Source organism: Danio rerio, chromosome 10, assembly GCF_049306965.1.
Source record: "Danio rerio strain Tuebingen ecotype United States chromosome 10, GRCz12tu, whole genome shotgun sequence".
NCBI lineage: Eukaryota > Metazoa > Chordata > Actinopteri > Cypriniformes > Danionidae > Danio > Danio rerio.
Window position 1 is genome coordinate 49684870 of NC_133185.1, and position 17889 is coordinate 49702758.

Here is a 17889-nt window from a genome sequence, read left to right on the forward strand (position 1 = left end):
TAACTTCATATAATTAAATGTGAGTATTAATTATTAAATGAATTAAATGTGAATAAATATTAAAATAATTAATAAAATAAAAAATAAATAACATAATAAACATAATAAAATTATTAAAATAATAGTTTTTTAAACAATTATAAACATTTTAGAAAAAAAAAATAATAATAATAATATATGTAATAATAATATAAAATACACGATAATCATAAAAAATATTAAATACTAGTTCAAATAAATATTTAAATAAGTTATACAATAACATAAAAATAACAATAAAAACTAATAATAGAAAATAAATACATTATGAAATAATTAATAATATATGTAACAATAACATAATATATATAATAATCTTAATTAATATAAAATAATGAATAATAATATATGCAACAATAATATAAAATACATAATAGTCATAATTAATATTAGTTATTAAATGTAAAAATTTTACTTAATTGTATTAATTAAATGTAAATATTGATTTTAAATGTATTAAATGTAAATAAATATTCAAATAATGAACACAATAAAAAATAAATAGCATAAATTAATAAAATAAGTTATTTTAAACAATTATATACAGTTTAAAATAATTAATTAATAATAATAATATATGTAATAATATTTAAATAATGAATGCAATAACATAATAAAAAATAATAAAAATAAAATCTAATATAATTAATATGTAAAAATAATATAAATTGCATACAAATCATAATTAATATTAAGTAATGAATAATAATATATTTAACAGTAATATAAAATAAAATATAAAGTATCTGTCATACCTTTAATCCACAAATCAAAAAATCTCCCCGTGCAAGTGTTAATAAGTAGCCCTTGGAAATTGCAAAGCTGTGTTGATCACTTGGCAACCCTGGACATTTTTCCAAATTTCTGGACACACTCAGATGGGTGAAACCCTGAGACGACTGATGCTCCCTCTAGTGGACAACAGTGTTTCTGCACAGCTATAATTACTGGAGCTGAGTGCTTCAGATAATCCCAGAGAGACGGAGACACACGCACAGATATTAATGAGACAAACGGGACTGATGTGTCCGCATGCAAACCAATGTAATCCCGTGTCCATGTCCGTTCTCCCTCTGCGGAGGATTCACACCAATGACATAATCTCTAATTACCACTGTAATCACAGCCATGGGCCTTGTGTGTGTCTGTGTGTGTGTGTCGAGGGATTAAAACACTTCCAATTAATTTGCTATGTACACACACTCGTCCTCATGAGATGTGGATAATCCATGCTGGCTGGGATATGATGGAAAATCTACTTGAAATTCAGAGGCTTTTTTAATCAAAATACTCTACTATTATTACTTGATTTAGATGTTGTGTTATGTTCACATGCCTCCTTTTGTGTTGTGTGTGAGCTTGCTCAGTGTGCACGAGCAAGTGGCTTGTGGCTTCATAGTGTCACGTTGCGATTAGCTCTTATTTCACATGAATTTTCCGGCCTCAACACTATGGATTCATTCATTTTCTTTTCGATTAATCCCTTTGTTAATCAGGGGTCGCCACAGCAGAAATCAACCGCCAACTTATCCTGCATATGTTTTACACAGTGGACGTCCTTCCAACTGCAACCCACCACTGGGAAACACCCATACACTCCCATTAACACACATACACTACGGACAATTTAGCTTATTCAATTCCCCTATAGCGCATGTGTTTGGACTGTAGGGGAAACCCTCGCCAACACGGGGGGAACATGCAAACTCCACACAGAAACACCAACTGATCCAGCTAGAGTTTGAACCAGCGACGTTCTTGCTGTGAGGCGATCGTGCTACCCACTGCGCCACCGTGACGCAGGATTTACAGATTTTTTGTTTTATATATTTTTTCTCCTCCGGCCACACCAAACTAATTTCTTTGTCACAACTATTAAATAATCTGTCAAAACGGTTTCCTCCGGGTGCTCCGGTTCCCCCCACAGTCCAAAGACATGTGGTACAGGTGAATTGAGTAGGCTAAATTGTCCGTAGTGTGTGTGTGTATGTGTGGATGTTTCTCAGAGATGGGTTGCGGCTGGAAGGGCATCCGCTGCGTAAAAACTTGCTGGATAAGTTGGTGGTTCATTCCACTGTGGCGACCCTAGTTAAAGGGACAAAGCCGACAAGAAAATAAATGAATGAATGAAACTGTCCTTAAGGAAAACAATAGACATTTAAAAAATGATTGTCGTATCTAAAATGCATCGTAGTTTGTTCATGCTTTTTTTTTTTAAAGACAACCGATCCCACCAGTTGCATTTCCAGGCATGGTTGCTTTGCGCAAGGATGCGGGAGCTCTTAAACCCTCTTGCTCATGACATTAGCTGTGTGTACGACACTGAAACCCTCATCAGTAAGTGAGGAGAGCCTGTCTCACTCACCACCTGAACCCCCTTGATTCGGTGTTCACCTGCTTTCTTTTACTTGCACGAACAGTTATCAGTCTTGCTGATCGCATTCGCATGCATATCGACAAACAGTCTTAAACGAAATGTTGTGAGTTTATGATGTTTAAGTGAGATGCTGTAACATTTAGGTGACGCAAATGTAATGTGCGCGACTGATCAAGGATGAGGCAGGAATCAATTCGGAATTAAAGCTTTCCGCTCGATGGTTTAAACCAGGGGTCTCAAACTCAACTTACCTGAGGGCCGAGTCTGGGTAAGAGAGCCCTCAGGCTTCCTTTTGGCACAGTACAGTTTTGACTGGCGTTTGTGGATGTAACTCTGTATTATGGTACTTGACAAAAGTTTTCCGCAGTAATTCTGAGCCCATGTGGTGTTCTGGTTATTGGATGAGTGAGGATTCTTGATGCAGCGCCCCCTGTGGGATCGGAGATCACAGTTGTTCAGCTTAGGCTGTTGACATCACCTGTGTCACACCACATCATTATTTCAGCAGTTTACCTGATTACCAGCCCTAAACTACTCCTGACACAACTTGTGTATGAGTGTGTTGCGGGTCTGAATGACAGGAATGGAGGAATATTTACAAATGAAATGAAGCTGACCAGACAAAACATCAAATATTATGTGTTCATATCGTCTGCCTCAAGTCAAAGTAAATGTGGAAATCACTACTTGTTTTGTTTGTGCTTTCCATACTGTCCCAACCTTTTCTGATTTGGGGTTGTACATGTTCTGCATACTGTATAGTGTGTATGTGAGTTTCCCTGATTTGTCTTTGCTTTATTGCAGGTGAAAAGTGTGAACCTGTCAGAGGGCGAGCAGCTGTCAATCAGAGGAGTAGATGAAGGCGGAGCCCTGCTCGTTCTGGCCAATCAGACACTTCTGGTGGAGGGTCAGGTGATCCGCAGTCCGACCAATACGCTGTCGGTGTTTTACCGCTCGTCTCCAGAGGGAGGAGTCGGCCTGTTCCAGCTGCACTATCAGAGTCAGTCTCAAAACAACCCATTAAGCACTAAACAGCAGCTCTGGGCCTTATAATCACTCATCACACACAACTGGGGTGTTTATATAATATTATGCTAATGAATTCCACAGGTGCGTGCGTGGAAATGATAAAAGCGCTCCTCGTCTGGAAGCCTCAGTGTTGTTGCGGAGAGTTTGCCTCTAAACTTTTAATTGAAAAAGTCTCTGCTTGGTTAATTTGCTTTGCTATCAAACTAGATAGCTTCTGCCGTGTCCATTAACAGGCTAATGTAGTGAAGTTTTACTCCAGGGCTCATTTCACAGAGTTTTTCTCATGCGCAGTCGAATTAGCATTCATTTCCCTCATAAATGATTAAAGGATAAGTCCACTCTGCAGAGATGTCTTCATGTACTTAGATGGTGTAAATGGAGATGTTTTAAAGGATGACTGAGTGTTTCTTCTCCAGTTTTTCGGCTGAGTTGTGCTCTACCTCGACGGCCTCATTTTGGTGAGGTGTCAGTCAAAGATCTGCATCCTGGAGGAACGGCTCATTTCCAGTGTCACATGGGATATCACCTGCAGGGGGACGCCACTCTCACCTGCCTGAACGCCTCGCTGCCCGTCTGGAGCCAGCATGAGCCCAGCTGCAGAGGTCAGACATATGCTGAACACAACCAACGCCTAGACTAAAGATCACCTTAGCAACCACATTGCAATCCAATAACACCTCACAACCTAATGCTGATGATACAAAGGGCAACTTTTTTAGCAATGCTACGGAAATGATTCCATAAATGGGTAACCAGGTAAGATATGGGGTAACTAATTAGGGCAATGGGATACAGATACGATGTTGTTGCACATTCTTAATAGAAAAGCATTTAAACAACATTGCCTTGCAAAACTGCCCAGCAACATTGCTCAAAAAGTGTATGATCAGCATTAGGAACAATCTAACCAACTATCTATCAAAGCCCTCACAACAGTTTACACAATATTCACACAACAACCTATCAGAACCTTTACAATGCTCTCACAACCACCTACAGCACCATAACATCAAAGAAACCTAGCAACACCATAACAACCACTTAGAACCTGATCAATTACCTAAGAACACCCTGGCAACCACCCAGAACATAATATCAATAAAGTAACAACATATCTGAACCTTAGCAACACCCTGTTAACCATTTTGAACAACATAACAGGAGAGTAACAACTTTCCAGAACCTAAAACACACCCTAACAACCACCTAGATCATCATGACAACACAATTACAACTTCTAAGAATCTTAGCAACACCCTGACAACCACCCAGAACACCATAGCAACATAGTAACAACTTCTTATAAACTTAGCAACACCCTGACAACCACCCAGAACACCATAGCAACATAGTAACAACTTCTTATAAACTTAGCAACACCCTGGCAACCACCCAGAACACCATAGCAACATAGTAACAACTTCTTTTACACTTAGCAACACCCTGACAACCACCTAGAACACCAAAGCAACATAGTAACAACTTCTTATAAACTTGGCAACACCCTGACAACCACCTAGAACACCATAGCAACATAGTAACAACTTCTTATAAACTTGGCAACACCCTGACAACCACCTAGAACACCATAGCAACATAGTAACAACTTCTTATAAACTTGGCAACACGCTGACAACCACCTAGAACACCTTAGCAACATAGTAACAACTTCTTATATACTTAGCAACACCATGACAACCACCTAGAACACCATAGCAACATAGTAAAAACTTCTTATAAACTCGGCAACACCCTGACAACCACCCAGAACACCTTAGCAACATAGTAAAAACTTCTTATAAACTTAGCAACACCTTGACAACCTCCCAGAACACCATAGCAACATAGTAACAACTTCTTATAAACTTATCAACACCCTGACAATAACCTAGAACACCATATCAACATAGTAACAACTTCATATAAACTTGGCAACATCCTGACAACCACCTAGAACACCATAGCAACATAGTAACAACTTCTTATAAACTTAGCAACACCCTGTCAATCACCCACACCAGAACACAGGCCCGTGCAGAGACAGTCCAAAGGGTATATGCAGGATAAATTTATTGAAGTGGGGGGGGGGGGGGGGGGGGGGTGTCGCGCGCATGTTACTAACAACATAGTAACAATTTCTTATAAACTTAGCAACACCCTGGCAACCACACAGAACAGCATAACAACATAGTAACAACTTCTAATAAACATAGAAACACGCTGGCAACCACCAAGAACACCATAGCAATCTAGTAACAACTTCTAATAATCGTAACAACACCCTGACAACCACCCAGAGCATCATAACAACATAGTAACAACTTCTTATAAACTTAGCAACACCCTGGCAACAACCCAGAACACCATAGCAACATAGTAACAATTTCTTATAAACTTAGCTACACCTTGGCAACCACCTAAGACACCAGAACAACACAGTAATTTTTTTATAAACTTAGCAACACCCTGGCAACCACACAGAACAGCATAACAACATAGTAACAACTTCTAATAAACATAGAAACACGCTGGCAACCACCAAGAACACCATAGCAATCTAGTAACAACTTCTAATAATCGTAACAACACCCTGACAACCACCCAGAGCATCATAACAACGTAGTAACAACTTCTTATAAACTTAGCAACACCCTGGCAACAACCCAGAACACCATAGCAACATAGTAACAACTTCTTATAAACTTAGCAACACCCTGGCAACCACCAAGAACACCATAACAATACTGCAACAGCTTCTTATAAAATTTAGCAACAACCTGGAAACCACCCAACCTTTCAGTACCTTAGCAACACTTGACAGACCCTGAACACAATAACACAGAAACAAACTCTCAGAGTTTTCACAACCACCCAGTATAAGACAGTATTATAGTTAGCTTATTAATGCAATGTTCCATATGTTCTCGTCCAGCTCTGTGTGGCGGTGTTGTTAAGAACGCAACAGTGGGACGAGTGTTGTCCCCCTCACCCCATTCAGGCCCCAACAGCACTCTGGACCGCAGCTGCTCATGGTCTCTGGAGGCTCCAAGCGGCCAGCGGCTGCACCTACACCTGGAGAGAATGGTGTTGGGCACCACAGACAGGTAAACCCAGGTACCATCAACATCAATGCATGCTTCTCCTACGACAGCTCTGCTAGAATTGTTATGTTGGGGCTGTTTTTGCCCTATTGACTTCCATTATAATCACATTTTTGGATTACAAATCTCTGTGTCGTTCAGACTGACTCCCCTTTGGTTATGTTGGTTTGTTTTTGTCCCACTGACTTCCATTATAATCACATTTATTGATTGCAAAGCCATGGCACTCTTGATTGGTGCTGGTTTTCACTGTTGGACCCATCTAAAGGGATAATGATGACAACTGATGATCAACAGTAAAATGACAAATGTTACCTCTTAATCCTAACAGGGTAAATCAGCAGCAATCAGTAATGCATGATTATCTGCTGTCATGGCTTTGCAATCAATTAATGTGATTATAATGGAAGTCAATGGGGCACAAACAGCCCCCAACATAACCAAAGGTGAGTAAATCTTCCTCCATGATTTAGGCTTGTGTTATGGAGTGGTCTCGACGCTGGTTCGGTGGTCCTGTTTGATTCTGGACGTGGAGGTCCGATCCCATTTGAGGGAGTGATCAGCGAAGGTCCGGCAGTTCGGGTTCAGTTTATAACAGACCAGCCGAACAGCCACAACACCGGCTTCAATATACGATTTGAAGGTAGGCTGACAATGCACCGAGTAGATTCAATTCAATGTGCAATGGACTAAAAATATTTACAGTATTTATCCCACTTGGACGTTAAATATGGAAGGTAAATCCTGCCAATTTTAAATAAATCAAATAAACATTGGAAATGAAAATTAAATGAAATTATTTAGTTTTAATTTTCACTTTGACAACACATCGTCCCTGTCAAACTGATAATTAAAATGAAGTTGCCGATTTAACATTTCATTTTCCCTGCATTTCCGCATCAAGACTGCCAATATTAAAATGAAAAGCCAAACTGAAAAATAAAATGCAAACACAATTTTTACACAGCGTGTTATTAATGTTCACGCTATAATAGTGACACAATTCAAATGAAAATGTAAATTTAAGCTTTCCTTTTATTGACACTTTTTCATTTCAGTTTTCATTTTCGATTTCATTTTCAACTTAAAGCTGTATGCAAAGCCTATGCTAATCAGTGGGAGGGGCGTATTCGAGTGACGTCGAGTGCTTTCACACACAGAGCCCGAGGGCAGAAGCACGGTATTCTTGGATGGGACAGCGTGAGTTACTAGTGTAAATACAGTATAACAGAAGTAAAATGGCAAAAACTGTTAGTCAGCTTTTATGTGAAGCAGCTGCTGCATTGGTAGAGCAAGAGGAACACGGGACACAGGAGAACCAAACGTCAAACTTCGCAGCAGGAGTCGTGGGCTTCCTGAGTGGGCAGAGAAACTGCAGCGTAAGTGTGGTAGGCCTTGTGATGAAGTCGTATAGTGTACTGTATTAGGTCTTGTGACGTTAACAACTTGTCAGTACTAAAATCTTTGAAAGACAGCTAAATCAGCTCGGTACAGTTGGTTTTAGGTTTCATATTCGCCAGACATACATGCACGCAGTGATAGGGATCATCTGCAAATTACATCGACAGTTATATTGCAGACTTTCGACACGTCCAAGTGAGGCTTGTTTAAAAGACATTTAAAATATCGAATTACAATGCATTAAAACATGATGATGATTAAAAAAAAACATATATAATAGACAGTCACATAATTATCAATCTTTTCATACAAATGCTCTTATGTCAGCATGATCAAACGAGAATATAATAACAGACTACTCATGTAAAGTACTCTATCAAAAACATTAGCATTATTTTCCAACATGTTTTTAAAAGCATTCATGTTTTTATCTAAAAATGTATGAATTTCATTGTTTTGATAATATATTTGTGTGTGGGGGGGGGGGGTAATTATTGAGATAAAAAGAAAGATACTCAAGTGGAAGATCAATAAATGATGACAGAATTTACATTTTTGGGAACTGTGCCTTTAAGGCTAATAAATCTATCATGTTTCTTTGACATGTTTATTGTATTGTGGCTTTTCCTGTCCAGCGTTCGAGAAAGGCCACTGCTACGAACCGTATATTCAGAATGGAAACTTCAGCACGACGGACACGGCGTACGGTGTGGGGACGGTAGTTCAGTTCAGCTGTGACCCGGGACACTCTCTGGAGCAGGGCCCGCCCGTCATCGAGTGCATAAACACACGAGACCCCTACTGGAACGACACCGAGCCGCTCTGTAAAGGTTTGTATCTGCTCACATTCACAATCAGTGTATTACTGACCAGGAAACAGCATGTGCATCATTTCGTTAGAGCAGGGGTCTCAAACGGCAAACTGCCAGCCTGCAGGTCATTTGCAGCTCTCCTTCCTCTTCCCTCCGGCCCAAAACTGATGTCAAAAACATGTTGTGGACTTTGTAAGTGTAAAAACTGAACGCTTCACTAGTTAGAAAACAGTTAAACAGAGCATCTGCAGCGCGAGAATAAAGAACGAGCCTCCTCCATTCAGCCTCTTTACTTTACTCCTTTACTTTACTCCTTTACTTTGGTGGAGTGAGGAAACGGTGGAAACTCACTCCACTGAACACATCCAGTAGCCTACATATTTAATTTCCTTTATTAAACACAAAGATTTGTGTCTAAACTGTTTCTAAATTCAGTTCTAATCTCCAGCAAAGGAATAAATGAACAATAATAATGAAGTGTGCTCAGAAAACTGAGTTATATCCAAACACACGTCCTGCTCTTATGCCCCATATGCTGATGCAGACGTCTCCAAAACCCCACAGCTGGACACATCTACACTTGTGTTTATTAAAACAAATATAAATCTGCAGATAATAAATAATATAAGAACATTCAAATGCAAATTTTCATAATTAAACTGAAAAAAGCAACCCGGGCTCATTGTGGAAACGTAGCCCCGCGAACATTTCTGTGGACCGCGTGATACGTCCCGGGAAGTACGTATTCGAGCGGTGTTTGTTTTCGCGGATCCGCGAGAGGCCGCTGTGCATGCTTTTTCGCGTCTCGGGTGCCTCTCGGGAGCGCGCGCCGTTCGCACCCACGCTGTTTTCACGCGAAAAGCCGCTGGATTGGCCGACCCGGGCGCCCTCCTCTTCCTCCTCCTCCTTCCCTAAACCCAAGCGACGGTTTCCAAAAGCCGTCCAGAAAGAAAAAAAAAAGCTAAAGCCTTCGTCTTCGATTTCGACCGCGTTTTCGGATCGCGCCGCGTTCCCGCCCTTATTTTTCGGATTCTGTTTTTCATCTTACCTGATTTCCGGAACCTGCTGTTCCCCGGACTCGATCCCGATCGTCGTCTCCGCGGCCGGATCCTCCTCCTCCAGGGCCTCCGCTCTGCCGATGCAATGCTGTGAGCTAAGCGGACAAACTGGCTGCATCAGAAAAGCCCTCCACTAGGAGGCGAGCCGTCGGCCAGCGAGCGCGAAGAGGAGGAGCGGAGTGGCGCCACACTGCTAAAAACTAAACGCGGCCGTACGTACCTCCGGCCACGTAAATCGCGGCCTCCAGAAACGTCCGCGGGGCTACGTTTCCAGAATGAGCTTGGGTTGGAAAAAAGGGGAGATTGAGGAGATTATCTTAATTATTTGTTCACCTTTCATGCTAACAATAGAATATTGCACTATTTGGATTTGATGCAGAACATACACAGTACTAAAGGATATCATTGATCCTCTGCTAAATGTCATGGGCTGAAGCTTATTAGTCCGCTTTCTCTAATTATGCTCTGGTAATTGCGTCAGATGTAAATGGTATGATAATGTGCTTTGATGTATGAAGTGCTGTTCAGCTTGTCCTCTGCCGTCTGACTAATGTTCACACATGTTGACCTGATGATCAGAGCTGGTGCAGTTGTTGTTGTTAACACGTGTTTAACCCTGCTGTAATTCCTCTTCAGCTGCTTAAAGCAGGTTTTCTGAGACTGACAGCAGGTCAGTGGTGGATAACAGACGAACGCTGGTCAACCACACATGCTGCAGTTACACATGCTTGTTATCATTCGGGTGTCGCATGCAATTAATTTCACAATTAACACCGCGTAGCATGGAGATTCACAAATGCGGGGAGCAGAACAGACAGAAGTGAAGAATAATACTAGACAGAAGATTGTGACCATGACTGAATGCATTTTACATTTTGGGTAATTATCTTAATAGTTAATAATGTATGTGGATGCAAATTTTGATAGATATGTGATATTGTGTGCATAATTATAATTAATATGTTAATAATGGCATTATTATATGTTTTTTTCATTTGAGTTTGTGTAATTTATGTGCAGTTGAAAGCATAAGCATACATCCACTGTATAAAAAGGCACATAACCAATTTAAAGACAGTCAGATGTTACTGTGACTGAACTCTTTCTCTTTTAGGTAAGTTAGGATGATCAGATGTGTTTCTGTTCTGCTTAATAACAGAATAATGAGAGAGAGATTTGTTTGGGAAATTGTTCTAACTCTTCTTGAAAGTCAAGTTTACACACAATAAGATTATTCGGCCTCTGATAAAGCTCAGATGATGATGTCAGGGTTTTGGAAGTTTCTGATTGGCTAATTGACAACATTTGAGTTAATGTGAGGCACAACTGTAGAATAGTATTGAAGGATAAGCTCAAACACACTGCTTCCTTCTGTGACAACATGGAGAATCAACAAGCCAGAATCAACAACAAAGCCAGATTACAATTAGATAATGACACTGGGGAAAAGATTAATGTTTGGAGACATGTCCTGTGCTCTGATGGAGCTAAGATTGAACTGTTTGGCCATAATGAGCAGTGTTACATTTGGAGGACAAAGGGGAAAGCGCACAAGCCTAGGAACACCATCCCAACTGTGAAGTATGGGGGTGGCAGCATCATGTTGTGGGGCTGTTTTGCTGCAGGAGGGACTGGTCCACCTCACAGCATAGATGGCATCATGAAGACAGAACATTATGGAGAAATACTGAAGCAACATCTCAACACATCAGCCAAGACATTAAACAACACGGGCTCATTCTGAAAACGTAGTCCTGTGAACATTTCTGGAGACTGCGAATTATGTAGAAGGAGGTACGTATGGCTGCATTTCATTTTTTAAGCGAACGCTATGGGGTGGCATGACGGCGTTCCTTTTTGCGAATACCGGCTGACCGCTTACCTCCGTGTGGAAGGCTTTCCCGCCGCAACCAGGTTGTCCAGTTAGCACGACGGCGACGATGACCGGGTTCGAGTCTGGGGAAGAGCAGTTCCAGAAATCAGAAACAAAAAACAGAATTCAAAAAATAAAGTGAACGAGTTCATGACAGGGTGAGAATGTGATAAAATCCGAAAACGTGGTAAAAATCAGACGAGGGCTTTTTTTTTTTTTGTTTGGCTTTTGTGAATTGTTGGTTGGGTTTAGGGAAGTAAGCGGGTGGGCAGGTCAATCTGTAAAATTGGTTTGGTTTAGGGAAGGAGGAAGGTGGGTCAGCCGATTGGCCGGTCGCCCAGGCAATCACTTAGTCAGTCAGACAGACGGTTGTTCGACAGCGGCCTCTGGTGGGTTTACGGGAGAACAGCACGGGCGCAAATGGCACTCATGAGAGACATTTGAGATATGAAAAAGTGCACACAGCAGCCTCTCGTGCATTCGCAAAAACAAAAACTCCAAAATGATGCACCTCCCGGGACGTATTTTGTGGACTCCAGAAACGTCCAGGGGACTACATTTTCAGAATGAGCCTGGGTTGAAATTATAACTTGGCCACAAATGGGTGTTCCCAAAAGACTTTTGAGAATACTGCCAAATTAGGACAAATGTGCTTTAAGGACAACTGAGGGAATGTTTTGGAGTGGCCATCACAAAGCCCTGATCTCAATCCTGTAGAAAATTTGTGGGCAGAGTAGAAAAAGCTTGTGCAAGCAGTCAATACACACAGCAACACTGGAGACAGAGTGGTTTGATTAGCATTAAAGTGAAGTTAAACATCTCCCATGGCCTGCACAGTCACCAGAACCAAACATTATTGAGCACTTTGGGGTGTTTTGGACGAGCAAGTTAGGAAAGGTTTTCCTCCTCCAGCATCATGTAGTGACCTGAACACCATTTTGAAGAAGAATGATATCCCTCTGATCGCTGTGCAGGACTTGAGTCTGTCATTCTCAAGACCGACTGGTGCTGTATTGCAGGGGTGGCCAACCCTGTTCCTGGAGAGCCACCTTCCTGCAGATTTCAGTTGCAACCCATATCAAACACACCTGCCTGTAATTATCACGTGGTGTTCAGGTCCTAATTAATTGGTTCAGGTGTGTTTGATATGGATTCCAGCTGAAATCTGCAGGAAGGTGGCTCTCCAGGAACATGGTTGGCCACCCCTGCTGTATTGGGTGCACACTAATGAAATTAGTATAGTACTAATCTCTCTCTCTCTCTCTCTCTCTTTGTCTGGGTGTGTGTGTGTGTGTGTGTCTGTCTCCACAGCTCTGTGTGGTGGTGATCTGTCGGGCCCCAGTGGAGTCATTCTGTCCCCGAACTGGCCTGAATGGTACGGTGAGGGTGAAGACTGCAGCTGGAGGATCCACGTCGGGGAGGACAAACGGGTCCTGCTGGACGTACAGCTGTAAGTGCTTCTGAAAACTGCAGCAGGCCTGAAATAAAGCCCTGAAGCACTTCTTTAGTAGCTGTGTTTACATCCACCTCTTTTCATGTGCATTTGGGAAGAATCGCATAAGAAATGTTTAATGGAAAAACGATGATGTGCTTAAACTTTGAACATTGCAACAGTAGTTAACAGTACTGAGACTTCTCTTAGTTTGGTTTTGGGTTTGAGATCACGGTTTCGGTACATTTCAGTTTATGATATGCTCAGTAAAATGCACTGTCAAATAAATATGAAAGCTAAATACAGTATAAAATGAATATGTAGCGGAGGCCGGTTAGTAAAGAGCTGTGCAGGTAAAGCTATAAGGGTGCTCTAGCGACAGATGCTAGAGGTCATGGTCTTTAGCCTCCTTGGTAGAGCAACTGACTCCCATGCGGAAGGTCGCCGGCTCGATTCCAGCTCGGAGCGGGCTGGGTGGCGTAGGATCGGTGGGATTACAATTACAATGCAGCAAAATAAGCAGTGCTTTTTGAGTTTATCATGTACCTATAATAATATAATGTAATTAAATAATCAAATACTGCATGTAATCATCACTGTATAGATTAAATAAAAGGTTAACCATCACAGAGCTGTACTAGCACTATACTATTATTCAGGTAAGAGCAGAGTGCAGTATTTGCGGCGCACAGGGGCGCCACACATGGGGGGAGCCAATATGAAAACTATCTTTGAAATTATCATTATTAAGTGTTTCAAATAATATAAATAAAAATATGTTTTTTTAAAAATGAATATTTTGCATTTTAGACAAGTATAATATTGCATTTTATTAAATAAATTTTACCACCCCTCCCCCATTGATCATTTGATTGATCCATTGTTCGTTTCAGTCACATGTTCAAAATGCAGAGGAGAGTGAAGAGACGTGAAGCGCAAAATAGAAACAAAATAAAGTGCAAACAATGCCTTAAAATGAAAACTGCCATAATGAATTTGATAATAAGAAATTAAAAAAGTTAAAAGTAATATGAAACAATGTTCTTTATTTATTATTATTCATTATTAATTAATTAATTAGCCAAAATAAGAGGAATCACACAAAAGTACAGACCTAAATATATTTCAGGTAAAATAGAAAATAATATTTGGATTAAAAAGTTCCCCTATATATAAATTGATCATAATTAACCCTGTTAAAACTCACACATGAACAAATAGTCAGAATATTCACATTTTTTAGAACTGAAATGTTTATTAATTAATAATAATAATAATTCCTTACACTTTTAACGACCACAGAGAATCAGGACCTCGGATTAAAGTCTCATCAAAAAAGACGGCGCTCACTGAGCAGTATAGAGTCCCCATCGCTATACTGGGGCATTAGGACCCACACAGACCGCAGGTTGGGCGCCCCCTGCTGGCCTCACTAACACCACTTCCAGCAGCAACCTAGCTTTCCCATGTGGTCTTATCCGGGTACTGTCCGGGCGCAGCCCTGCTTAGCTTCAGTGGGCGACCATGTGAGAGTTGCAGAGAGCTAGCTGCCGGAAGATCCATTTTTTTACCATACACACGTTTTTATAAATCATGTTTCATATTGATACATCAGCCCTTTTGGTAACTTTTTTTGCTTAAAACTGTTTTAGTTACAAAAAAAAGTGTGCCCATAACATTTTAATAAAAAAAAAAATGTCAAGGTGCTATAATTATTTAGTGAGGAAAATAAAATGTATAAAAACGTAGAAAAAATTAGAAATTTGAAAAACTTGAACCCGCATACTCCTCAGTAAATGTGCAGTTGTGCCCCTGATTATATCTTAAGTTGTTTGATTAATATTAAAAACACAGACCTGAGGGATCAGATGTTCTTACTTTAGGATGCAGAACAATTAGAAAGTTCCAGACACACATTTCCCCCAATGTTTACATTCCAAGACAGAACTAATTGAAAGCTTGAGAAGTCGAACAGATGGACATAATTATTGGTCTTAACTGAGTGTTATCATAAAGAAGCCAGGCTTAATTTGCGCATCGTAACTTTCCTGTGGAAAACATCGCCTATTTTAATGTTGGCTGATGGACATGTGCTCACAGGTAGCTGTGTTTCGGCACTAAGATACATATTGTAACATGCACAGAGCCGGTTCAGAGAGTAGGAAGGAGGAAAATGAAGAATACAATGTTAATATTTTAATGCAAACCTAAAAAATGGGTCGTGGATGTCATCCCAAATGCTTCAATAATATATTGTGGCATCCCTAATTATTAATAATCTATTATTATTAGCTCCAGAACTGTCTTGAGCATCTGTCTGCGCTCCCAAAGAGCATCTCACTCCTCTAAAAGCCACCTTGTTCATAGCGTTTTGTCTTTGTTTTCTGAGTCGCAGCTGATTGTCATCATAAAACACTTCTCTCTCTGATATTTGCCTCCAGGTTTATCAAGAAGTGACCCTTTTGTTTCTCGTTGAATGAAAGCGCTGTGTTATTCGCTCATTTTTCATGCTGTATTCCAATTTTGTGCACACATTTGTTTCATGTATTTGCATGTAAACCCAGCTGTTATCTCCTCCGTCAGGCTGAATCTGAGCGATAGTGATATGCTCACTATCCTGGATGGGGATGAAGTCACCACACGTATTCTGGGTCAGTTTGTGGGCGGCACGAGTCCCTTTAAGATGTCGTCCTCCAGCCCAGACCTCACCATCAGCTTCCACTCGGACCCGGCCGGCCTGGTGTTCGGGAAAGGCGAAGGCTTCATCATCAACTACATGGGTAAGAGACTCTCCATTCATTCACTTTCCTTCAGCTTAGTCCCTTACTTATCAGGGGTCGCCACAGCGGAATGAACCGCCAACTATTCCAGCATATGTTTTACACAGCGGATGCCCTTCCAGCTGCAACCCAGTACCCAGTACAAACACACTCATTCACATACACTAAGGACAATTTAGTTAATCAGTTCCCCTATAGCGCATGTGTTTGGACTGTGGGGGAAACCAACGCCAACACGGGGAGAACATGCAAACTCCACACAGAAATTACAACTGATCCAGCTGGGACTCGAACCAGTGACCTTCTTGCTGTGAGGCAATCAGACAGCTGATTTTTACATACGTATATAAATAACTATCAGATATAAAACAATATACTGAATACAACACTAATAACTTGATCATCTTTTGCATTAAATATATGCATCAGTTTTCCCACCTATAGACAAGCTTTCAGTCTAGAATTGGCGTCTCACACACACACACACACACACACACACACACACTCTCTCTCCCATTCAAGTGATTTGAGCTCATTCGTTCTGTTCTCCAGTGGTCGACACGCATCTCAATCAATGTTTTCTGTGCAACTATTTTCAGCTGAAAACTCCCATCATCCTCTGCTCCTGCCCTCATTCATTCACATTTACTTTAGTTTCTGTTCTTTCCCAAATTTAAAGACACACACAAACACACACACACTCACACAATTAAACACACACAGACACGCACGCAGATATATACTCAGTCAGATAAACTCACACACACACACACACACACACACACATATACTGTATTGCGCACATATATACACAAAGAGAGACACAGACATGCATACACGTACACACAGTCAGATAAATATACTCTCTCTCTCACACACACACACACACACACACATAGAAAGAGAATCAGACACAATAAGACGCACATGCTCAATCAGATAAACGCGCACACACATATACACATACACACACTCAGTCAGATAAACACACACACACTCACATATAAATATTGCACACGGATATACTCTCTCACAAACACTCACATTTATACACGCACAAACACACACACACACACACACACAAATAGTCCTAAACATATCATATTACACACATATATTCACGCTCACACACACACACAGTCAGATAAACAAACACACACACACATATTGCACATGTATATACTCTCTCACAAACACTCACATTTATACACACACACACACACACATACACACACACACAAATAGTCCTAATCATATCATATTACACACATATATTCACACTCACACACATACACACACACTCACACACATATTGCACACACATATACTCGCTCACAAACACACACATTGATACACACGCACACACACAAATAGTCCTAAACATATCAAATTACACACATATATTCTCACACATACACACACACACAGACACACACACTCAGTCAGATAAACAAACACACTCGCTCACTCACTCGCTCACAAACACACACATTTATACACACATACACACACAAACACACACACACAAATAGTCCTAAACATATCAAATTACACACATATATTCTCACACACACACAAACATACACACACACACACACACAGTCAGATAAACAAACACACTCACACACATATTATACACGTATATACTCTCTCACAAACACACACATTTATACACACACACACACACACACAAACAGTCCTAAGCATATCAAATTACACACATATATTCACACACATACATACATACACACACACACACACACAGTCAGATAAACAAACACACTCACACACATATTACACACATATATACTTGCTCACAAACACACACATTTATACACACGCACACACACACACACACACAAACAGTCCTAAACATATCAAATTACACACATATATTCACACACATACATACACACACACACACACACAGTCAGATAAACAAACACTCACACACATATTACACACATATATACTCGCTCACAAACAC

The 17889-nt window shown here is 40.5% G+C and overlaps 2 protein-coding genes across 15 annotated transcripts in view; both read left to right on the forward strand.

Moving 5' to 3' along the window:
• The window catches only part of myo18b (myosin XVIIIB), a 673005-nt gene that overhangs the window by 218562 nt on the left and 436554 nt on the right, over positions 1–17889 (forward strand). The gene's annotated exons all lie outside the window — the stretch shown is intronic.
• The window catches only part of sez6l (seizure related 6 homolog (mouse)-like), a 93718-nt gene that overhangs the window by 65949 nt on the left and 9880 nt on the right, over positions 1–17889 (forward strand). For all 14 annotated transcript variants that reach the window (XR_012386578.1, XR_012386579.1, XR_012386581.1 and 11 more), the window contains exons 4-10: positions 3221–3416; positions 3862–4047; positions 6378–6549; positions 7020–7189; positions 8583–8777; positions 13002–13140; positions 15706–15902. Coding sequence is in view for 8 of the 14 variants with exons in the window: in XM_005155435.6 (XP_005155492.2) it covers positions 3221–3416; positions 3862–4047; positions 6378–6549; positions 7020–7189; positions 8583–8777; positions 13002–13140; positions 15706–15902 (1255 nt within the window). In the remaining 6 variants the exon portion in view is untranslated. The remainder of the gene's footprint in view (positions 1–3220; positions 3417–3861; positions 4048–6377; positions 6550–7019; positions 7190–8582; positions 8778–13001; positions 13141–15705; positions 15903–17889) is intronic.